Source organism: Gymnoscopelus braueri (assembly GCF_963280865.1).
Source record: "Gymnoscopelus braueri genome assembly, chromosome: 4".
In the NCBI taxonomy this organism is placed as follows: domain Eukaryota; kingdom Metazoa; phylum Chordata; class Actinopteri; order Myctophiformes; family Myctophidae; genus Gymnoscopelus; species Gymnoscopelus braueri.
The window spans coordinates 19263298-19288297 of record NC_137605.1 but is presented as its reverse complement, the minus strand read 5'-3'; the positions used below and the strand labels follow the sequence as shown (position 1 = coordinate 19288297).

Here is a 25000-nt window from a genome sequence, read left to right as displayed (position 1 = left end):
GCCCCACTCTGACTCATCTGATTCAACAGATGAGCTATTAAAAGAGGAGTGAAATCGTTCCAATCAGGTGTGAAAGCAATGTTGGTTGACCTTATGGGGCCTGGGGACACTCATTGTGTTCTGAAAAACTCTTTATTAAAGTTTGAAGACAGGTTGAAGAACTGTATGGCCTTCCTCGTGGAGATATAAGGAGCATGACATGCTTTCCTCATAAGTGCAAGGAGAGATAAAATTTGCCTGAAGTCTTCCTTGTAGTATAAATTGTATTCTTGGAAGTCTTATGGAGCCTCTGAAATGTTGCATCACCAAGGGCTGCAGAAATAGAAACAGACCAAGAGCGAGGGTTACAAGTAAATAAAATTGCAGACAGTTCAGTTTAGTTATTATTTTCATTCAGGAAAATGTATTTTGCTGCAAAAAAATAAAAAGAAGAGAAAACATTATTAGGGGCCTGGTGGCTCAGCCAGCTCCTAGTGAGTTCAAGGACCCACCCGGGTTTCAATCTGATCCCCGTCTTGTCTCTCATGTCTCTCCTCCATCTTTGCCCTTTCCTGTCTCTCTACCCTGACCTGTCAGCTGTGCCCTTCCATCCACAACAAGAAACCAAAACGTCATATTGTCATTATCAGTTTCAATCACCCTTCTCAAGCATACCTCCCCCTTCCTTCTGGCTGAGTCTACCTACAGCCATAGTCTTCTACACATACCTGATCGGGCGGCAGTGGCTCAGGGGTAGAGTGGCCGGGTAGAGTGAACTGGAAACCGCAAGGTTCCCAGTTCGATCCCGGGCTGGGGGGCTCCCCCAGAGTTAGTGTCGAAGTGTCCTTGAGCAAGACGCTGAACCTCTAATTGCTCCCGATGAGCAGGTTGGTGCCTTGCATGGTTTCCTCCGCCATCGGTGTATGAATGTGTGTGTGAATGTAATGCACAATCTATGTAAAGCGCTTTGGATAAAAGCGCTATACAAATGCACCATTTACCATTTACCATTTAACTGTACACTACCCATGTGCAGAAGAGCCCATTTTAACAAGAGCTTTGCTCTGACAGTCATATGGGCTTTAAATAAGTACTGTGACATCCTCTCAAAGTTACAAAATAATTCACTCTTTCTTTGGGTAGAGTCAATCTATGACAGTGTCTCTGTTGTGTGACCCTTGTAATTAAGTATATCAAGTGTACTTTGTCTAATTCTGTCTACTATCTATCTATCATTCTCAAGTCCATTTTCATAAGAAAATGCTTCATATTTTTCTCAAATGCACATCTCTGACAGTGCCCCTGTTGCCCCTTAAACGCTCCTCCCCTAACCCCAGTTTAACACCCGTGTCCCTTTCTACACCCATCCACTCTCTCTCTCTCTCCTTCTTCCCTCAGTCTCTCCTATCTGCTGATTTATTTGCCTCCGTTCCAATATTTGTCAGTGGTGTGTTTTCTCCTGCTTGTCTAAATGTCACCCCTTCTTCTAAGACAATATAGGGAGTGGGAGAAAGGGAGAACGAGAGGGCAAATGCTGGGGGAAGAGAGAGGGGGAGGGGGAACTCGTAAAATGAGCAACAAAGTTTGGGAAAATTAAACATGAGGTAAGGTACTTTCTCACATGCATATACACGTATAGGTGGAAATGTGCTGTGTCACAACTCACAACTATTATGGTATGTGAATTGTATGCAATGTAATATACACGCACGCACGCACGCACGTATATCTAAAATAGTATATATTGAGTATAATTGATATTGTAGGGTATATTGTAGGATATTAAGGTATTAATAAACAATAACAAATGCACATTCACACAAACACATTATACATAAACACATATATGCAATAAAGATACTAATAGAGATAAGCAAATACACACACTTGCTTGCACACACATACGTAATAGTATGCACATGCATCCACACACACACACACACACACACACACACACACACACACACACACACACACACACACACACACACACACACACACACACACACACACACACACACACACACACACACACACACACAGAGAGAGAGAGAGAGAGAGAGAGAGAGAGTTGTTGCACAACATAACAATTCAGCAGAATTGTTTCTGACGCCATCTGTGGATCTCTGGCCCGGATCACATTTTGTGTGTTGTGCTAAACACGCCTAATGAAGAGCATGCCATTTCTCAGTGTCAATGTACTGCAGTGTAACTATCACCCTTCACAATGTCCACCGTCCCCTCCCTTCCGCTCCCTCCATCATCCTCACATCACTCCTGTTCGCTCTCTCTACCCCCCCTCCCTCACTCTCTACCTCCTTTATAACCCATTACACCCATCTCACTGTTCTCAGTGCTTCTTTCTTTCTTTTACGAACTGGACACATCCGTTTTGTTGGGAAAGGAAACCAAGCGGCCAGTAACAAAGAGGCAAAATGCTTTCCCCAGCGCAATGACATTAGTTCTACTTTGGAGCAGTTTTGATCGTTTGAACCTAAAGTAATTGAGGAAAGAAAAAAGTACTTTGGATATGTGGATTTCATTTTTGGGTCTTTAAAGGATAACCTTTTCCGTGAGTTTCTCTTCTAAGCATGCTTTTGCAGTCAGCACAAAAGAGGAAATTGACAAACGACATTGACACAGTTCACTGAGAATTTGGATTAAATTACGTTCTGAACTGCATCATTTTGAAGACCACAGCAATTGGATATCACAGGACACAAGACGGGTAAGAGGCTTTGTTATTTGTGGCTTTGGGGAATGTTTGAAAAAAATAAACATTAATTGAAGTCATGAATAATACTTTATTTCCCTCTAAGGATAAACTACAGGTCAGTTTATTATGTTACTAAAATGACGACTCTCGCAATGCTGCTGCTGTTTATAACCATTTATGGGTGTTTTTGTGTTTACTATGTCTTATATGTATTAACTGTGCTGACAGTACAGATAATGTAAATGAAATATGCCTGTTGGGATGTGTGTGATCAACTTTTTCCAACAATGACTTTATCTTTAATCTCTGCCTTCTCCTCCTATCTTTCTCCTAGGACCTAGGAGATATGCGGGGATCATCCCCAACTTCTGGTCCAGAACTATAGACCAACGATTCTAGAACGTACAGACATACAGTACGGACAGACAACACACCCTTGGGACCGGGCAGCCTGTCGTCCAAGGACCTAGCAGCCTGACACACGGAGACGGACAGACCGACAGTCTGATGCCAACTGTCTCCGCTGTCAATCTCACGGCACCACTCCTCCTGCTGTTGCTATGGGCAACCCACCCCACCATGGCAACCAACTGGCTGTAAGTCTGGCGTGCAGGGGAGGAGGAGAAAGAGGGAGTTTTGTTTGTCATGCTATAACTTTTAAAAGATGGCGACGTGTCTCTAAATCTTTCTCTGTCGCTCCCCCTTTTTCTCTCTCTTTGTCTCTCTGCTCGGTGACCTTTTCTCTTTTTCTCTCTCGCTCTCGTCTCTCTGCTGGGCCTTCCCTGTCTCCTTTGTCTGACAGTCTTTCCCCTCGTTTCCTCGTGCTCTAAAAACTCTCCCCATCGTTACCTCCTCGTCCTTTTCTCACCCTTTTCTTCCTTTCATTGCTCTGTCCTCTTTCTGTCTCCTTCCTTGCCCTCCCTGCACTTTTTCACAGCATCCCTGCACTCCTTCGGTATCCTCCGATCTCCCTTACTTCTCAATAACACTCCCCCTGAACAGGGTTCAACAAAGGCACACGGTACAGCTACAGTTCCTGTGTGAAATGATGAATGTGTCTTGACTTACAACCACCCCATGTTATATCCTAGCTCCCTGGCGAGGCTGCCTCGCTCAAGGCCCGTGTCCGGCGCTGCCCCCTGCGCGCGTCTGAGGGGCCTGTCGCCGGGGCAGGTGGGGGTGTGCAGGGCGCGGGGGGAGGTCATGGAGTCCGTACGCAAAGCAGCCGAGATGGTCATAGACGAGGTACGAGAAGAGGGCTCCACAGAGCGGAAAAGCTCAGGGGACATAACCTGGACTCATCAATATTGACATCATCATCATCATCATCATCTTCATCATCTTCATAAGAAGCAGCAGTAAAATCACTACCATCATCACCACTATTATCATCATTTTCATAGCGAGTGTCTTGTCCATATTCTAGTCTCTTCATCAGCCTCAGCATCAGTGGCAATGTTATTGTGTTGTTGTTTTCAGTAAATATGTATGCAGTACCATCAGAGCTATATTTCTTCCCATCATAAGTGCAATTAATAATCTAAGAGCAATTTTCACTATTAAATTAGTTCAATAGATGTTTGTTTAGTTTTGATTTCCTAAACAAACATAATAGATAAGTGGAATTTCTAAACATCTGAGTAAGTAGTTACCGTAAGTAAATTTAAAACAATGTTATCAATGGCATCAGCTAGGCTTAGGTGGGCCATTTGAATCTCATTTACACACAAATGAATGTGAATTTGTGTAAAACAGAAGTGGTTTATATTATGAGGGTGTGCATAATGAATCTGATGTGTTCTTCAGTGAAATGCTTGTTTGTCAGTAAAAGGATGCTCAGATTAGAGGCCCCTGTCAATTTGCTGTTTTCTGTGTCTCTGCTTGTTATAAGTGCCAGCACCAATTCCGCAACCGTCGTTGGAACTGCTCCACCACCCCACGTGGAATCAATGTCTTTGGGAGAGTCATGAATCAAGGTACTACACAGGATTGTGGAGTACAAAATCAAAGAGATCGCAAAGGAGTCACAGCCATACAGTGACCATGTTTGATAAATTAGATATTCAAAATGGGCACAGCATTTTATTTTGTGATGCAAATGTCATGTGAATGTGCATTGCATTAAATAATTCAGTGTTTTTGACCTCACCTGCAAGAAATTGCTAATTTTTTCTCATGTATTTAAGATTTCTGTTACTGTATTTGTCGGATATTGTGCAACTAAACTGAACTGCACCAAACCAGGGACACGAGAGGCTGCCTTCGTGCACGCTCTGTCCTCAGCAGCTGTGGCGGTGGCTGTGACTCGAGGATGCAGCCGAGGGGAGCTAGAGAGATGTGGCTGTGACAGGAAGGTCCGGGGAGTCAGCCCTGAAGGTAAAGCCGTCTCACATTTTATTATACATTTTAGAGTGACAACTGCCCTGCATAGCCAAAGAGCAGGACTATATGAGTAGTGAAACTGAGGTTACATTTATTGCTTGTTAAGCCTAATTTAAGTTTAAAGGGCAATAAAATTGTGTTTTCACAACAAAGCAGACATTTTTCATCAGCCTTCATCAGATTAATTTCCTCCCAGGTTTCCAGTGGTCAGGATGCAGTGACAACCTGTCCTATGGTGTGGCTTTCTCCCAAACTTTTGTTGACGAACCAGAGCGGGCCAAGGGGCTGTCAGCGGGTCGACCGCTCATGAATATTCATAACAATGAAGCTGGTCGAAAGGTTAGTTCAATGTTGGGGGACATCATCACTGATATTCAAGTTTGACTGTTTGACTTTCATCGTTGTTCTTTTTGTAAAAAAATTAGTTGTGAGACAAGATACAATAAGACAGTGTAACATGAAAGTGCATAGCATATGCCATGAAAAATATAAAAAATATGAAAATATGCATGCAACACATTCAGAACGTTGGGGTCTTAATTGAACACATTTTGTTAATTACTGAACAGTGTTAAGTGTCCTATTACCCCTGACATGGCTTCCATCTCTCCATCCCCAGGCCATCCTCCATAACATGCAAGTGGAGTGTAAGTGTCATGGTGTCTCTGGCTCCTGTGAGCTGAGGACCTGTTGGAAGGTCATGCCTCCATTCAGGCGTGTCGGCGCTGTGCTCAAGGAACGTTTTGATGGAGCCACAGAGGTATTAGACACAGCTCACCTCTTTGACTCCTTACACTTAAAGCCTTATGTATACTTTGTTGCACGACAGTGTCGGTGGTTTGTGTTGTTACCTTGAGAAGGGGCACGTTAAGGATGTTGATGGCCACTCTAACTGCTATGAGGATCAAAACTATCAACTGACAGTCATGTTCCTCTGATGGCAAGGCCTGGAGGTCACCCCTGTAAACATTTCTGGCTTATCCGTGCAGAGGCGCCTGATCTGAAGCTCTGGAAGCTCTGATGAAGCCACTCATATGTAAACTAGACATGCACAATTACTGCTTAAATGATACAACTATGTTGTTAACTGAGCAAAAGGATGCAAACTGAGTGCAAAACTATTGCAATGATGCCATCTAAATTATATGTATGTAATGCAGTCTGCACATTTGTACACCAGAGGGTGCTGTAAATGCATCTCTAGATTGCCTTGTATTGTGATCACTGATTAATCACAACTCATGATGAAGTGGGCACTCACATGAAAACATTTGTGTCGAACCATAGCATGCGTTCTAAATTAAATTAAATCCCCAATATTACACCATTTTAAATCGTATAAATTCAACTGCAATATATATGATTGTAAAGCAGCTGTGTTGTTGAAGACTGACCTCTTTTCCCAACCATCCCCCCAGGTGCGTCTGACTCGAATAGGCTCCAGGCCTGCTCTCCTGCCCCGTGACCCCCAAGTCAAACCCCCCGCCGCCAGAGACCTGGTGTATCTCGCTAGTTCCCCAGACTTCTGTCGCCTTGACCCTGACAATGGTATCCCTGGGACCGCTGGCAGACGCTGTAATGGTGAGAGCCACTCTGTATTTGTATATTTACAACAGAATTTGCCTTATGGCAATACATAAAAGACTTAAGATAATTCTACCCCAGGCTACATACTGTGTGTGAAAAGAGTCCATGATTTTAGATCAGGAACCGTTGGCAGATTAGGGCTGGCCCCTCTCAATAGAGATTTGATTTCTCTCCCTCCGAAGTTGTGAGGCACCAATCAGGGCCCAGTATGCAGGTTCCACAAAGAGATTCCAGACTAATATCTACGCAGTGATATTAGTCTGGCCATGCCAGGCTAACCATGCCTGTGGTATCTCTGCAGGATTGGCACCTTATTTTAAACATTTTCTAGAGATATGATAAACTTCTCATTCTACGTTTATATTAAATATATCTCTTCCTCAATTTATCTCTTCCATCCCAGGTACCTCTCGGCTGGCACCAGACGGCTGTGAGCTGGTGTGTTGCGGGCCGGGCTACAAAGCGGGCCGGGCTGAGGTGGTGCAGCGTTGCTCCTGCAAGTTCTCCTGGTGCTGCTCGGTCCGATGCCAGCAGTGCAAGAACACAGTCACTATCCACACCTGTCGAGTGTAAGGGGGGAGGGGGACAATGATCCTAAAATCCCGAACAAACTCTGTACCCAGCAGCAGAAAGACCACCAGACAGACACTCCTGAACACCAGACTACGGTTGCACGATATTGATTTTAAAAATAAAATAAAAAAACATTGCAATATTATTTCGCAAAAGAATGAAGAGTGGGGAGTGCTAATACTTAATCTTGTTCAAGTTTGAATATGATAAAAGACTATTTTCCTCTTAAGTAGGCTACAACTTGATTGCGTTTATTTGTTTTTTACATTTTCTTTGTTGCTTTTTTATGCTTTGTTTAGATAGGTGTAGAGACAGGAAACCTAGGGAGAGGAGAGACATGCGAGGCATGACGGGAGTTGGATTCAGACTCAGGTCGTCGAGACCCACATGGAGCATATACTGTACATGGTCAGTGCACGAACTGGCTGAGCCACCAGGCACCCCCCGCAACTTGATTTTTGGCCAATGATTCTGCAAAAAGCAGAATACCTTTATTTTCTTTTGTTCTTTCTTTTTGGCAGTTTACTGTACAACTATACACAAGACCAGTATTACCGGAATACAATGTGGTTTTTCACACCACTTATTAGCAGTCTTCAGCCCTCGGTCAAGAGTCCCAAAGCTTTTTTTGAGCTACGTTTTAAGCTGCAACATAGCTGAGGGCTTTTAAATAGAATTTAATTATTAACCTGACAAGTAAAGTTAGGGCAAGAGTAAAGCAGTAAGGAATGTACACATACGTCATGATGTCTTCCCTTACATTGACATAATACGCAAGTTAAAATATGTGCACAAACAAGCAGGCAGACAAGTGCATGAATACACACATATATACTGTTAATCTCACCTGAACTGACAAAGCTTATAAAGCTGAAATTAACCAGAACTAACAGGGAAATATTACGGCTTACTTTGTTTAATGCTTGTCTGTGGTTTGTGTTCAGCATCATAGGCTAGCAATTCTTTGTACATTTGCTGTATTTATGTCTTTTTGCCTTTGTTCTGGCTTATTTATTTGTATATCTGGCATTATGAGTCTTTCCTCCACTTCTGACTCCATTAGAGACATCTAAACAGCAATAACTTTGACTTATATCAGTGTCTGTCTTGCGTTTGTCGCTCACCCATGCTTTGTAATGTCACTGTGCATCTACTACTTTTAGAAAACACTGTTTCAGAAAACTAAATTCAATCATAGTTTGTTTATCCAAAACACCCAGAGATGTATTTTAGGACTTCCTAATATACTGTGCATGCCCCAGATGTTGCCATTCATTGACATTGTTTAAATATTTTGCTGGCTGACAGCAATCTGTTTAAATGGAGCGCCTTTCTGCCAAGTTAATCTGGTCAAATAAATGTGTTTTTTTCTTTTATTTATGGTATGCCATGCTGTGCATTTAATTACAAAAAGGATATCTGTTTTATGTCAGTTAAACCATTTTATTACAAACATCCTGTGATTACAAACACCCAGAAAATTCTAGCAAAAGGTTATCATCTCATCATTTCTATCCAGATGAAGATCTATCCAAAATATTACAGCTTAATTTGTTATCAATCACTCAAAATTGGTAGGCTAGCAATAAAAAAAGAACAGAAGATAAAATAAAAACTCAAGTTTCAAAATGAATAACTGCTAAACATTTCCCCAAAATAACAAGTCATAGAATTAATACAACATACACAAAAAAGAATAAAATATTATAAATTCAGTTCAACAAGTTACCTGCGAAAGGCAAACTGGTGACAATGCACTTGGTTTTCCCATAATTCACTGGGAGTTGGAAGAGAGTAACCGCTACCTGCCCTGGCTAACATGGAGTGAAAATAAACTTGCGTGCTGTCTTCATCCAACTCAAAAGTGGCAAAAAAAAAGAAGAAAGAAATCCAGCACCACTTAACATTAAGTTGCTTTTAAGGGTCTAATAACCGTTGTCCACGAGTAGAAACTTAATGTTGAGTGGAAGTAATCAGTGCTTCCCCAATTTGTAGGGAAGCCCAGATTGGCCACAAAAGTCAGGCAAAATTCAAAGGAAGGCAAATGCAACCATATCTTTTCCAAAGGGGAGGAGCAATGGTGACAGGCAGGGGGGCCCGCCCCACCCAAGTTTCTGTAGGGAAAACACTGCAAAACACTGCCATTTCTAAAAGCTTTAAGAGAAAGGGGAAAAAAAGGAGTGAATGTTATGTTTCTCATCCTGCAGATTTACTGCATGAGGGGAAACCACGTTCTACTTCCTCTCACCCGAAGGCACAGTCAGCATACAAGGTATTTGAGTGAGTCTTGGTGCCATTTTGTCTAACTTGCCCCATTGTTTTGTCCTTTCTTATGATGGCCACTGATCCAACTCTCTTATGATTTGAATTCATCCCACCCATATCTTACTCTTCTTCGACCTCCACTTGCTGTCCTCTCATAATCTATAGCAGAATACAGCGCTTCTTCGTTTTGGTCTCTGGGGGTTCCAGGGCTGCCAGGATAGCCTCATCAAACACATTCTTCAGTCCTCTCTGAGAGAGATTAACAGGAAAGGTGAGAGAGAGAGAGAGAGAGAGGGGGGGGGGGGGGGGGACACCATGTCAATGTCTTATAATTGAAACTCTGTGCAACCTGTAAATTAACATTGCCATGATGCCTCAGGCCACACCAGTGTACAGGTCAAAGAAGCAGGATTGTGAAGGTCACTGGGCCAGGTGGGAATGTCTGGGTGGGTGGGGAAAGGGGACAACACCCTGACCCTCCCTCTACTAAGTGCACCTGAGAAAAGCACTTCCACTGATGCTACTTGGTGGTCTGCAGTAGAAGACTGTGGTTATACAGGCCAATAGGGGTGTCACGATACTCGATACGTATCGAAATCGAACCGAAAATGACGTTCGATACAGTGTATCGAAATCAAAAGCCGTATCGCGATTCAAGGGTTAATAAAAAATATATACTCCCGCGCATGCGCACATCCGATTGCACGTCCGGGTGAAGCCATGCTAGAGTCGCTGTTATGTTTTTCCGCGCATCGCGCATGCGTGCTTACGACGGGGGAGAAAAAAAAGACGACAGGACAAACCCACACACAGAGAGAGACCGCTGTAGCGTTGCGTCTGTACTACTACTTTACATTTCACCATGGCCACTGCTGAAGCCAGCGATGGTAATGATGATACACAAACGGAAGAATAGGAAAACCCTCCCGCTTCCATTAAGTCAAAAGTCTGACAATATTTTGGCTTCCCAGTGAATTATGAGGGCACCCGACGCGTTGTTGACAAAACGGCTACCGTTTGTCGATTATGCTCCACATTGATAGTTTCTCCGTCTTCACTTTTTCCCCTCGACACCTATACCTCTCGGCCAAAAATAGCCGATCTACAAGATCTGCTATTTTTGGCTTAAGTTCACCTCAGAAAAGGGATGGGGTTAAGGTAAAAAAACAAACCTGTTGAAGACCCATGGCTTAGCTTATTATTCACATTTCTTGTTTGTTAAAGCTCTTATCTGTTCAAACAATGTGAACATACTTTAAGATGTTTAAGAACATGTAGCCAAATAACAGTTGTCTTTGGATCCTTTTTTCTTACATGTTCAACTTTGTATTTAGATTTTATTTAGTTATAGAGCTTCACAAGAATGTTGTTAACTCATCTTAAAGAAGAATCTGAAAATGACAGAGTTGTTGTAAGGGCATAAAACCCTTTTTGTTATTCTCATTTGATATTATTCAAATAAAAGGGACTTATTGAGAAACATGTGTTTTTCTTTACAAATCAAGACAATAGCCTAAATTAATAATCATATAGCCCTCAAAGCTGAAAAAAATAACGTTTTAAAAATATATATCGTATCGAAAATCGAATCGAATCGTGACCTTAAAATCGAAAGTCGAATCGAATCGTGGATTAGGCGTATCGTGACACCCCTACAGGCCAATGTCCCAGTTGTGTCCGTCTACACGTGGTCAACTTCCCACGACTAAATAAAGGCCAAATGAAAAGAGCTTGGTCCCATACCTGTGTGAGGGCAGAGCACTCGACATATTTGACAGCCCTGAGGTCACGAGCCAGCTTGTCTCCACTCTCAGGAGACAGGGGGCGCTGTTTGTTCTTGGCCAGCTTCTCCACCGTGTTGCTGTCATCTCTCAGGTCCACCTGCGTGCCCACCAACAGGAAGGGGGTGCGTGGGCAGTGGTGAGAGATCTCAGGAACCCACTGGAAAATTAGAAAAAGACAGTTAACCACTTTCAACCTAGTGTCCCTATTTTGGGCGTGTGATTATGTAAATTAGCAAAAACAGCAGATCTACAAGCTGACAATGCACTGGTCTGCAACGCGATGCGAGCTTGTGGAACTGCTATTTTTTTTACAATTATGTATAGAATAGGGCTCAAAAGAGTAGTTCACCCAAAAAAATGACTTATTTCATATCAATTACACACCCCATGAAGCCTTGGATTCATGGAGATTTTTGTTTTTGTCGCATTCCTAAGACAATCAAATTATTGGCTTAGGAATGCGTCAAAAACAAATAAGTCTCCATGAATTCAAGGCTTCACGGGGCATGTAATTGATAGAAAATAAGTCACTTTTTGTGTGAACTCCAAGTGGTTAAGATGAATACCGGTGGTTCAAACAGTTAGACACAGAAATAATCACATCATGGATTTTAATTTAGCTTGCAACCTATACTGCACTGTCACTTCACTCTCCTTCTAAATACACTTTCTTGTCTGTCTGTCTGACTGACTGTTATCTTTGGTATTATCATTTATTTTCATTGCTACATTGTTGTTCTTTTTTGTTTTGTTTATCTTTTAACTTTGTAATGTAATAGAAAAGGTGAGGTCCTCCTATAAGCCCTTCCAGGGTTTCTCACCTCACCTGCACAACTCATTTTCTACTTGACTCTTTCTTGTGAAAGATTTTATTTTACTGCATATTGTACTTACACTCATCTTGTTGTGCTAAACAATAATAATAATCACAAATCCCAGAGAAATTCCAATAACATGACAATGTTTCCAAAGAGTAGTATAAGCTGAACAGCAGTTAAATTGAGACACTGACCTTCTCTCGGACGTTCTCAAAAGATGAAGGTGAGACGACGGAGAAACAGACTAGAAACACATCTGTCTGTGGGTAGCTGAGAGGACGCAGCCTATCATAATCCTCCTGACCTGAGTGGACAATCAGAAAGATTATGGACGGCTAAATATTTATATTTGATAAATGGATTAACAGATTAAAACAGACAAATGAACAAACAGAGAAAGAATAGAGAGAAAGGGGATATTACCTGCCGTGTCAAAGAGGCCAAGAGTATAGGGCTCACCCCCAATCATAACCGTCACAGCATAGTTATCAAAAACCTGTGGACACAAAATAAAACAAAACAAACACTTAAACCACAAAATGCTGAGAAGATGTGTGTGATACTGTGATTATATTTACTTTTAAGCATAGAAATACACCTAAAAGGGATGAAACCACTATATCAAATAAATCAATTAGTCAATCGACATAACATTTTAACCGAATAATCAGATTAGCGATAGACGACTGCAGTTGATTTATAACACTTCTGCTCGTGTCCTCAGTCCTCACTATAAAAAGAAAGGGGCTGATACCACACAAGTTCTTAAATTTTTACACTGTCTCCATGTCTATCAAAGAATTGATTTCAAAATACTACTGCTGGTTTTTAAAACATTGAATGGTTTAGGGCCAAAATATTTTTTTTTATCTCATGAACCATCTAGACCAGGTTGTCAGGGACAGGTCTGTTTTCTGTCCACTAAATGTGGAGACGCAGCATAAAAAAAATAAAAAAAATATGCACCATATCTTGAACAAACCCACAGAAAACTGCAGTTCTACTACGACTCAACTAAATTATATTTTAATTAAAGCTGAAGACTTTTACTTGCGTTGTCTAATCATTTTCTCTGCACTGCTATTTTATTCTCTTATTTTTCTGTTTTATTATTATTGAAATGTCTTTTTATAATGCATTTCTTTTGCACCCTCTTAATGATCCGTGTCTTCTTAATGTCTTAATGTTTTATGTAGCACTGAAATGCATTGATGAAATGTGAAATGTTCCGTTTTTGATTGCTGGGTAAACATTTCAACATGTTTAGGTTCAAATAACTTGTGATGAGCATTTAACATAATCTACTGTATTACCTTTACATTTTTATGACATTTTATGGTGTCTAAATAATCAAGAGATTAAAATAATCAAGAGATTACAGCAATCCTAGATGTAGTAAATCAGCTGCAGAAACCCTCCAATGACGGCAGTCAGCATGAGCCCCCCCTCCTGTACGAGCGCTGTTCTCTTACCGTGGGCACATACTCTGATGGGAACTTGTTGGTTGTGTAGGAAATCAGTAGGCAGGTCTTTCCTACCGCACCATCTCCTACCACTACACATTTTATAGTCTGCATCTGTGGTGGAGGGGACAGAACATAAACATCAGGACTGTGACAGGAAGGCCAACAGACAGAGACAGACACTCACGCAGACAGAGAGGAAGTGATAGTTCTACACTAGTCAGAACCGCGTGTGTCGTTTTCCTACCCGATCGTAGCAAATTGGCAACGCCCACTTCTGTGACGCAGGCGGAACTGCTTCGCCCCCCCCTAGTCACTGGATAAGTGTCATTCCAAGAGGATAGCACTGGCTGGCTTTCCTCCGTATTGGAAAATAGTGCTCCGCGCTGGCACAGCTTGGGGGGGGGGATAATTTTGGATTCTGTCACTATCGGTACATAACTCGAATGGCACTGAGTCGGCTCTTATGGACTTCGCAACGTTCAGCATGGCGACTCGCTCGGCGGTGCCTCTCGTTGCTCAAGTCGACTAGAGACGGCACACCTCCGTCGTTCTAACAGTTTCGTCGTTGTAACAGTTTTGTCGTTGTAACAGTTTTTTGCCTAATTACTTCCTAACTTAATATTAGGGGCTGCTGTAGTCCGTTCTCACCAAGTGGGCCGAGTGGTCCACATCGCTGGGGGCGACAAAAACTATGACTAAACCTAACAAAATAATTTGCGACACATTTTCGATTAGATAAATAAACAACAGCGTGAGAGGGATTCGATCCCGGGCCGCTGGGATTGGAAGTCTAGTGCTTAACGTTGCACGCCACGGATTGACCATGTGGTATTGCAGGGGTTTTGGGGTTATTTGAAGCCGTCCGCTCATGTGAGAGGCAGTTTCGCATGCATCACAGAAGGGGGCGTTGCCAAGTTACTGCGATCAGGCAGGAAAACGACGGACACGTCAGAACCTTATCTAATCAAGGACATCTTTTAGCGTTCTCTAGTGGCTCCTTACACTAAATACGCCTTACCATGGACAACTGCCTTTCTCCGTTTGAAATCCAAGATCTAGGGTTTCAGTTTCATTATTAATCACACACATACATTCTGTTAAATGGCATATTAATTTAACACCAATTCCATAGAGGTTGTGAGGAAAAACTAAATAATTGTCGTAATTATTCAGAGATTTGCTGACAAGACCGTGTCGAAATGTATTTAACTTATGTGATTTTGTATGTTTTTGTTAAAATAATTGTTAAATAGCTCAATATTCTGATTGTTTGTTCAGTAACAACTCCCTGTCTCTCCAGCTCTTTAGTAAACAGAAAATACATGCTCAGGTCAGGTCATACCAGTTTGTTTTCTACAATCAGGAGACAGAAGTCACATAGAAGGATGCAGAATAAACAAGTGAAATTGGAAGTGTTGACAAAGAAATGAGCAGACAAAAACTTCAGAACTATAAAAATGTCAGCTGTTTCGGTTTATTAAAGAGCTGTAGTTACTGAACAAACACTCTAGTCTATAGCAATGATTACCATCAGAATATAGAGCTTTTAACTTTTTTAGGAAAAACTTTTTTTTTGTTGTTGCTATAAACCAAAAAATATCACTTACCCTACCGTTTCTACAATTGCTACAAAACCAGTGAGGACAGCCACCCAGTCATTATGAGCATAAACAAGATGTTGAAAGGTACATTTTGGTCTGATAATTATCTACAGTTCAAATGATACATATTTTACACTACTTCTGACCATTTTTCAAGTAGGGCTGTCACGATTACAAATTTATGTTGCCAATTAATTGTCACGCAAATAATTGTGATTAACGATTGTGATTAACGAAGTGTTTTTGGCACTGAACATTGGAAAAAGAAAATAACATTCTTTGTTTGGTTTTTAGGCTTCATAATCACAAATTGCACTGAGTAGATATGACAATTAAATAATTGTAATAATATACAAAGAAATTACTGACATATTTTAATAATATACTTTCCAAAAAATTCAAAATAGCAGAAATTTCTGGAAAATGTTTGAAAATTTATGAAAAATTTTCAACATGGAAACGATTATGCAATAATTATTGCGATTATCTCAAATAATTGACATTAGACGATTATGTAATAATTGTGACTGGCCTATTTCCAAGTTCTTTATTCTATTCTATTTTGGGGGAAATATCCTGTATCCTTTTAACAATAACTCTAACAACATGTGAACACAGACTTAGATGGCAGGTGTGTTTAATCTTCCGGGAGTAATGTGACAGAATATTAGGTTTTCTGCTGAATTTACAACACATCAAAGCCCGGCTTGTTATCACACATGTGAGCTAGCTAGTACTGTAGCTAGATATTGAAGAAAGTGAAAAATGTTACTTCTGTTTAACATGACAATGTTACATGCCTTAAAGAAATAAAACAAAATACATATAAATAACAGGATGCCAACTAAATAATAAAACAGATTCAGGCTATTTAATATTCAAGTCACTGGGTTTCTTTCTGATCAGTGAACTTGCTAATGGATGTGATGCTTAATAATAAAATAAAGCTTATAATATGTCATGATTATTACATAATCACAATAACTTTGCATACATACTTTGTCTGTTGAAAAATGTTCATACATTTTCAAAAACAAATGTAAAATAGTGTAAATAGCAGATCTACAAGCACACAACGTGTCGTATCTTCGAAGATCTGCTATTTTCACAATTTATTTTCTTATATATAAAATATGAGAGTAGAAAATTAATGCAAATGGTCTATTTTGGCCATAGTATACATTATTTATTTTTGATTATTGATACTGGTCATTGTCAGTCATGTCTTTGTTAAATTGTTTATATAAGTTATTTGTCATATCTGCCCTGTGGTTTTACAGAGTCTAAAAGGCAAACGTATTTGTATCTAATATGTTCCAATATTCAATGGCAAACACACAGTAAATCGTTAATCGCAATTATTTGTATGACAATTAATCGTCAAGTAAAATGTCATGATCGTGAAAGCCCTAATAATACATGATCCATAGGGGCATCATTATTAGGGACAGATTTCATCATTAGAGAGTGACACTATGGTTAGTGGTTACACGTCCGAAATGCAGAAGAAGCACGCAGGCCCCAGAAGCCAAAGTAATGCTTCCGATGCATAACCTATCCGTCAGATAAAAGTGAAACGTTATTTCAACTCATGATTAATCACAACTTAAGCCTTGTATGTACATTCGGATCTGGTCAAGTTTTAAATGAACTACGATCATAATAAAACAAGACTGAACAGAACCAAAAACCAAACTTCTCGTTCAGTAAACAGGTCATCATACTTCCAACAAAACGCAAACCATTAGTTCAGGGTTTGCGTCGTTTTATGTTGCTTCTTAGACTAAACGGTTCTGTATCTTACAACTCATGTCAGACGTTAAATAAAATAACAACATCTAAAATGACAGCTATGACAACTTTCATTGACTGAACTGCGTTAGCCAAGTTTCCAGTTAGCTTGTTAGCTAACCTCTCTTGGTATTTTCTTTTTACAGCCCTCGGTCTAACAGATGATTAAACATTCACTTTGTGGAAAAGATATATCATGTTAATGGACTGTTTGTCCTTACAAATTCGTCTCAAAAAGCACAAAAGTATACAACGTAACAGTTTTTTTGTTAAAACTATGAAACTCACGGTTTTTCTCTAGACTGGTTAGGCGTTGGTTACATCCGGGTTTGAGAATCGGACTACTCTCCCTGCGCATGGGCAATTGCAACACATAAGCTACATTCTAGACCCCATAGCTTCGAAGGACTGCCGCGTTATGATTGGCTAGTGGTTATTTCTGAGATTACACTGTAGATCCAAATCTATTAATAATGTGTGTGTGTGTGTGTGTGTGTGTGTGTGTGTGTGTGTGTGTGTGTGTGTGTGTGTGTGTGTGTGTATATATATATATATATATATATATATATATATATATATATATATATATATATATATATATATATATATATATATAATAACTCTATAATCCAAATACTGTATAATATATATACTGTAAATTATGCTGATCATATTATATTATACAAACACTTTATTTATTTCTCTCTTTTCTCTTGCTTTTGTGTTTTGTGTACTGATTTATGTAGGCTGGCTTACTTTTAACTGTCATTTGAAAAATTTCATGGTGACATTTATACAATTATTTATTGAAAAAACTAAAACAAATTATAGTTGCAGGCAAATTTACACAGACATTTTTCTGCCAGAAAAGGTCACAATTTTGTGAAGAGGGAAGTCCTCCTGCATTGTCCAGCACATCATTTGTGCTTTATTCTTCAAAATATCTACTCACATTACACTGTTCACATATCACTTGAAACTCAATAATAATAATAAAAATAACAATAATTATTATCATTTAACTACTTAAAACCCCAGCAGAAAAGACTCCTCCTGTTACCCATATGAGCTTTCGCTGAAAATAGCAGATCAACAAGCTCACTAGTCTGTGAGCTTGTCGATAGGCTATTTTCAGCGAAAGCTTTCCCCACAATAACAGAAAACAGAAAATACACTAGCATTGAGCCCTGATGGACTCCTGTTACCCATCTGGGATTTAAGTGGTTAAGACATTTGGCATTTCTCACGCACCCTAACACTTTTATTGTGAAAACAAACAGAGCGGAAGTGTAAACGGCTCGTTCTGATGCTCCATTGACAAAGCAATGGCTCTGTTTCTTTTGTCAGTCTGACTTCCGTTTTCATGTGTGATGCAGGTAATTGGTAAATAACTTGCCATCCAGTTGAAACCTAACCACACGTCGCTTTGATACACTTTTATTGGCATTTCGGCCAATTATTGACATTTCGCAGCTTGACAAGCATTTCAGGTCCCAGCACAATACCACACCAAGGCTTGAAGACCCGATTATTTATCTAGCTAGCTGGCTAGCATCAGCTAGCCGATTTACCCTAAAATGTTTCGATACTTGAATGACGTTGATGACAGTCCCTTCATGATGTGAGTATCAACATCCATAACACTTTACATTAACACTGCGTTTTCTCTCTTTCCCTGTGACGAGTGAGAGAAATCTTACTACATAAATATCGCTAGCGAGAGCTAGGTTGTGTAATTGTGTCCTGAGGCAGGTAGCAAAGCTTTTAGGCCTGTCATAGTCCACCATATTGGATTGGCAGTTATAGCTGGCATCAACAAAAACATTACCATTTAATTAAGACAGTGGAATAGTCAGGCTGATGCTTACCGCCGATCGGGCTTTAAATGCCGTTCTTTTAAACCAGCCCACGTTATTTAGAGATAGCAATGCTCGAAGGTTAGGGGTTTGGATTGGATTTGAGATAGCTTGTTATCAAGCTAATACATGGGCTTTAATAGTGCTGTTCAACATGTGATGTTCACAGTCAGATCATAATCATGAATCAACGAGTATCACCCAGACTAATGTATCTGCAAATCACTAGGGCAAGTTATATCCCCCTCTTTACTAAGCTTGTAATGACAGATCCCCCCCCTCCCGCCCCCTCCAATGTTTTGTTTGCCCGCATAGGGTTGTTGTTTTCTTTTTTTTCATGGCAAGTATGACTGAATGTGCATGTTATTTCTTCCAGGGATCCATTTGCCACCCACAGGCATCAGATGAGGAGCCTGTTTGGGTCATTTGGCTTTGAACCGTACCAACTTGCACCGCAGATCCAACCCCCCCGTCCTCAACTACAGGTATCTGTGGTTATGTGTGCGTGTGTTCATTTCACAGGTTGTGTGTGTGTGTCTTATCATATCATACAATAATTTATTTTGTTGTTGTTGTTTTTTTGTATCTACATTTGTTGTGCTTTTGTTCTTAGGCTGGTGCGTTGGCTCCTTATGGAATGATGGGAATGGTGAGTAGATATTCCTCTTTATCAGAATATCAGAAGACTCTCATTTAAGATGACAGATTACAGCAACTAGAACTGACAGGCAAATATCGCATCCTGTTTTACAGTAGTACATGTTTGAAAGACCAGTAGCTGGATGTGTTGCTGCTCTTGCACTTGTAGAGAATTTCAAAGTGCTCTTTCTCATTTTCACAGGGTGGAGGGTTTATGGACATGTTTGGCATGATGGGAGGAATGATGGAAAACATGGTGAGTACCGTAGTTCTCTGCACCACTACAAAAGCTAAATGAATCTTTATGATTGGACACCCTGCCCCACTAGCTCACACTGTAGGAAAGAGTGACACTGAACAAAAACAATACCATTGGTGTTCTAAACTTTACATCTGTAGACCAGTAGTACTTTTTGTGGGACAGGAGGTAATACATTTTGTAGTCATTTTTGTTCCCTCAGTTCCGCTTGCTCTTCCATGCAATCATTGATCGATTTATTTCTTATACAGTTAGACCAACCAGCTTCAAATGAGTGGAACATCTTTATCTCTATGAATTAAACCAGTGCTTACCACCAGCTCAATGACCTTGTGGTTAAGTGTTCGGTGTTCGCCCTGAGATTGGGAGATCGGGGGTTCCACAGACTATATAAATGGTACCCAATGCCTCCCTGCTTGGCACTCAGCATGAAGGGTGTTGGATTGGGATATGTCCCTGTGACATACTGTTCTAGCATCATGTCCAGAGGGTGTACTTATTCTCAAGCTGCCTCGCGCTAAGAAGACAGGAGATAGGCTCCCGTCCAGGGCCACATTCCCAAGGCTACTTACTACCACCACACAGCATTGTGTCACAGTGTGACTTACTGTCAGTCCTTGTCTTCCAGGAAAGAATGTCCGGCGTCGGCGGCGGAATGTCCGGCGGAATGTCCGGCGGAATGTCCGGCAGCTCACCGAACTGTCAGACGTACTCCTCGTCCACAGTGATCTCCTATTCCTCCCTAGACGCTGGCGCTCCCAAAGTCTACCAGCAGACCAGTGAAATGAGAACAGCACCTGGTGGGGTGAGAAGAACTTATCCCCTAGCTGGCAGAGGCCAATAGTTCCAATAATGGTGGTGGTTGATGGTTAGGGATGCATTATTAGAGATAAAATGATCACCTTGATTTTTGTGCCAGCCAGGTACTATGAAATGTAATTTTTTTTATTACACATTTTATACCGTACTATTTAATTTTCCTGCCATTCTAAAAGAAAGGGTGTCAAGTATGAATAAATAGAAGTACCTGTCTCATCTCTCCATGTCTCCTCAGATCCGTGAGACGCGCCAGTCGATGCGTGACAGCGAGAGCGGCGTGGAGCGCCTAGCCATTGGCCACCACATCGGCGAGCGCGGTCACGTCATGGAGCGTGCACGGAACCGCCGCACCGGCGACAGGGAGGAACGTCAGGACTACATCAACCTGGAGGAGAGTGAGTAATGGAGAGGAACATAGAATAGAAACTTTGTTTCAGAGAGATACAATGAATACAGAATCTGATGGTTAAATAATGTTTTTGTAACCGATTAAACGCTAAAATTAAGGAAACACTCAGAAAATGGCTCAAACTGAACACATTTTGATCTATAAGACCGACTATTTAGTAAATGCTTAGTAGGGGCAGCACCGAATTAACCGCATAGTCGGCTAGCTGCACAGTGCACACATCCCCATATGAAACCTTGGCTGAAAGTTTCCTCAGTTATATTGTTCACAGTGGGAGATGAGCTCTACATTTAGGAAACTCAATCCATTATCTCATAGCTAGCCATGTGCAGGTATTTCATGTTTACTGGCTGACTTCATAAATTCAACCTGAGTTATAGTACATCAAGTAACGGACCATGGAATGTGGCCATTCGATGCTACTTTTTGATTTGTTTTGTTTTTGCTAGTACATTTTTTAATTAGTCCACTTTGTCTGCCCTCTTGCATCTGTTATTTAATTAGGGGTCTTTCCAGCTGCGCAGTCTCACCTCAGTGTTTTATGAATAATCTTCTTGGTAATTGCACCAAGGTTAGGTTCTGCAAGAAACTCCTTCGTCTTCATAGTTCATAGCTGGCAAGATAAATGCATTAAAAATGAAACCTAACATCTGATTAATTTGAGAAGGATTGACAACATCCAGTTTACCAGTCCTGCTGTGCTACCGCAACAGAGATTTAGATCACAAATAAGAGGGATTTAGGTTTCCGTTTCTGTATACAGTGTACCCCACTGGCTGTATCCAGGGTTCAGGTGAACTAGGCTTTCCTCGTCTTGTTATTTTTAGCTAATCATATGCCCTCTCCTACTGTGTTCATTTTCAGCGTTACAGCATTTACTAATAACCAATGTCCTTTCTTATTATGCCTTATCACTAATGGAATAAAAAAAGTGAAAATGTGACATTTGCTTCTCTGTGAAAGAGTTCAAAACAAAACAAAATTTAAAATACAGAGTCAGACGTGGAAGTTTATATGATGTGATGAGACAAAAGGCATGTGTCACATTTTTACCAATGAATTTCCAAAACTTTTCCAGAATATTTAACCCAATTTCCAGGCCTATATACAGTAACATTAATTCAGCGCAATAATGAGTCTTTTACTCCTATGTGTCCAAAGACAGGCAGCGTGGCAAAAATAAAGCATAGAATGCTATAATTCCATTCAAAATTTCATGCCAAATTTACTAACTAACTAAGCATCACGCTACAGCACGTTGTGAGCTTGTAGATCTTTTCTTTTTGTCACGTCCGGTATACATTAGGCTGCAATCAAGCAGCCCGTTCGGCAAAAAACTACATGTTACATATTCCGTGTAATGTTATACAATTTGTTTTGGAAAATGTTTTTATTAACAAAATCAATAGCCAAAAACAATGCATAGCAAAATTGTTTTACTGGACCCTTGATAAATTCCAAACACTTTCCAGGACTGGAAAAGTTTTCTAATTTCAAAATATTTCCAGGAATTTCATGATCGTGGGGTCTCTGTTATATTATTTAGAAAAGATCATTAGTAATGTGGATATGATGACTAGGTAGAGATATATTTGTTGTCAATTTCAGTCATCTAGAACAGTCTAATAAGAACATTCTATCGCTTGACTGTAATGCAGTGGAGTAGTTCATCCCAAAATTATCTTTATTCTATTGTTTACTCGCCTTGTGATGTCTTGAATACAAGGAGAATTATTGTTTGTGTAAGATTGAATGAAGAATCCAAAAACAAAGAAAATACTTGATGAATTGAAGTAAATTGAGGGCTAGATTAACAGCAGCAAAACCATATAAAAAATCAGTTTGTGAACTCCGAAACAATGCTCACAGTGTAATCCAAAGCCTCTCGTTTCGGCTTGTGGTGTTTACCTTCCCAAAATATAACCATATAAGAAGAAAATAAGCTTTTTAAACTACTGCTGGGCTGAATCGTGTCATGCACGAATAAATGGTAAATGTTGCATTCATATAGCGCCTTTATCAAAGCGCTTTACAATGTGCATTACATTCACCCATTCAAACACACATTCACACACCGATGGTGGCGGAAACCATGGAAGGCACCAACCTGCTCATCGGGAGCAGTTAGGGGTTTCAGTGTTTTGCTCAAGGACACTTTGACCGTAACACAGGGGGAGCTCGGTTTCGAACCCAAAACCTTCCAATTTCCAAGTGCCCTCTCTACCTCCTGAGCCACTGCTGCCTTGAATGAGGCACACACTCCTGTTGAACCCAGTACGGGCATGCCCAGGCACGTTCTTCGCTTGTGCATATCACGGTTTGAACCGGAAGTGAATTAAAAAGTAAAATTTTTGAATGTAGTGAAATATGTCTGGAAAAAAGACACTGAGGCCGTTGTCTTGGAGTTTATAACCAGATTTCTGATATAGTTTTGCTGCTGAAGTTATTAGCCATTGACTAGCTGTCTGACCTTTGACCTGTTGTCTCCATTCCTCGCAGCTGAAGGCGCTGCTTTTGACGAGGAGTTTAGGCAAGGGTTGGGGCGGTACCCTCCCCCGAACGCCCGGGGTCTGGACTATGGCCGCGACCGACGGGCAGGGGGGCAGCAGCTGGCCCTCCCCGCCCCTCCCAGCTCCGTCAGCCCACCGGCAGCCCACCAACACGAGTCTCCCCGGCACCACCCCCCACCCCCTTCTCGTCCCCGCTACGACTGGTGAGAGGTAGGACGACGCCAGAAGCACATGTATGTGGTTTTTGTTTGTTCAGAATCATAATTGTACATAACCCAGATTACCGCTTTTAAGCTATTAACCACTAAAGCCGTTTTGGCCAATTTGAAAATAGACGATATTCTAGCTGGTAGATTTGAAATAAACAAAATAATGTTGCCTATAATGCAGGGACGCAGTGGGGGGGGGGGGGGGGTTTAGACGTATCCAGTTCCATTGGGGGAGGGGATATCCCCCCCACTTCTGGGACGAAGAAAAAAGAAAAAACCTTGGACGAGCTGGAGGTTTTTCCGGGTGGAAAACGGAACGTTCGTCCTAAAACACACTGCCCCATTTCTTTCGCGGACCGAGGCCGCCGGATTAGAGGGTGTTTTAGGACGACGGTTCTTGTTATCCATTTCTGAATGGAGAAGTGCGCGATGGAGAGACGTTTCCTTTTTGCCACACATCTACTCTTCATGGAGTAAATGTTTTTTTGTACAGAATTAACCGAATTAAAGTAACAAAAACCCGAAATAAAAGAGGAAAAAAACGCAAAAAAGCTGGACACGCTGCACGCACGCACTCGTGTCCCCCTTGGTTCTCAAATGCTCTCTGCATCCTTGCTATAATGTTAAGTTATCTTTATTTACCTGGTGTTCCCACATCTAAATTGGTACCGGATGAGACAGAGCATGAAATGACAACGGATAGTTTTAATTGTAAGACAGGGGAACTTTGTTTTTAAATCACAAGAATTTGCTACACAGAATCTTCAGGCATCTGATTTTATATCATTACAACAACTTAAAACGTACAGCCATACATGCAACTAAGCGATACAATACTCTTTCCTGTACCAGCAATACTTTTAGAGTGAACTTCGTCCTCAGTGTCACTTCTTGTGCAGTGAATGTTGCTTGGTTTGTGGGTTTTACTCCTTGTTATTAAATCAACTCTGTGAATGTCCCACCAGGGGCCAAGCATGAGGAGGGGAGCAGAAGGACGGACTGATGGAGATATTTCCCGATGCTGTGAACCAAGATGAAGAGGGAAGCCAGTCAATGTGACCGGCCATCATAGATGTTTGATATGACTGGACTGTCTATATATAAACTATACATTACACACACACACACACACACACACACACACACACACACACACACACACACACACACACACACACACACACACACACACACACACACAGAGAGAGCCCAACACTTAGTAGTTGCATTTACTTATGCGGTCAGTGTCAACAACACACACACACACACACACAGACAGTGTGCTTCCTTACACACACACATACAACCACACATGCACACATATTCTCTGTTACACA

General features: G+C 40.9%; 3 protein-coding genes across 5 annotated transcripts in view; 2 read left to right on the top strand and 1 right to left on the bottom strand.

Annotated features, from left to right (window-relative positions):
- Positions 1–3202: 3202 nt before the first annotated feature.
- wnt4b (wingless-type MMTV integration site family, member 4b) lies at positions 3203–7237 on the top strand (the record flags this gene model as incomplete). Its single annotated transcript, XM_080425553.1, has 8 exons — positions 3203–3291; positions 3787–3940; positions 4587–4671; positions 4940–5071; positions 5274–5416; positions 5697–5837; positions 6496–6658; positions 7068–7237. The coding sequence occupies 8 exons, from the start codon at positions 3203–3205 to the stop codon at positions 7235–7237; spliced, it is 1077 nt and encodes a 358-aa protein (XP_080281679.1).
- A 1422-nt stretch (positions 7238–8659) lies between these two features.
- Positions 8660–17325, bottom strand: cdc42l (cell division cycle 42, like). Its single transcript, XM_080426165.1, has 6 exons — positions 17251–17325; positions 13577–13681; positions 12528–12600; positions 12299–12408; positions 11246–11443; positions 8660–9751 (listed from the first exon to the last, which is right to left on the bottom strand). Exons 2-6 carry the CDS (start codon positions 13679–13681, stop codon positions 9662–9664), a joined length of 576 nt encoding a protein of 191 aa, XP_080282291.1. The 5' UTR covers positions 17251–17325; the 3' UTR covers positions 8660–9661.
- Positions 17326–18286: 961 nt separating this feature from the next.
- mlf2 (myeloid leukemia factor 2) overlaps positions 18287–25000 on the top strand; it is a 6960-nt gene continuing 246 nt past the window's right edge. The window contains exons 1-8 of one of the 3 annotated variants that reach the window (XM_080427418.1): positions 18287–18583; positions 19195–19303; positions 19432–19467; positions 19660–19713; positions 20345–20521; positions 20771–20930; positions 23444–23657; positions 24629–25000. The exon at positions 24629–25000 is cut by the window's right edge and continues 246 nt beyond it. In XM_080427418.1, the coding sequence (XP_080283544.1) occupies positions 18540–18583; positions 19195–19303; positions 19432–19467; positions 19660–19713; positions 20345–20521; positions 20771–20930; positions 23444–23657; positions 24629–24641 (807 nt within the window). In that variant the 5' untranslated portion in view covers positions 18287–18539 and the 3' untranslated portion in view covers positions 24642–25000. Of the gene's footprint in view, positions 18584–19194; positions 19304–19431; positions 19468–19659; positions 19714–20344; positions 20522–20770; positions 20931–23443; positions 23688–24628 lie in introns of all 3 variants that reach the window. The other 2 variants (XM_080427420.1, XM_080427419.1) reach the window with 2 other exon arrangements.

Bases quoted from the DNA above. Each gene is read 5' to 3' on its own strand.
- cdc42l (XM_080426165.1), bottom strand. From the start codon at position 13,681: ATGCAGACTATAAAATGTGTAGTGGTAGGAGATGGTGCGGTAGGAAAG. The intron at 12,601-13,576 runs GTAAGAGAACAG...TTGTGTCCACAG, and splicing joins CATCAGAGTATGTGCCCACG to GTTTTTGATAACTATGCTGT. The intron at 9,752-11,245 runs GTATGGGACCAA...AATCTCTCTCAG, and splicing joins AGTGCTCTGCCCTCACACAG to AGAGGACTGAAGAATGTGTT.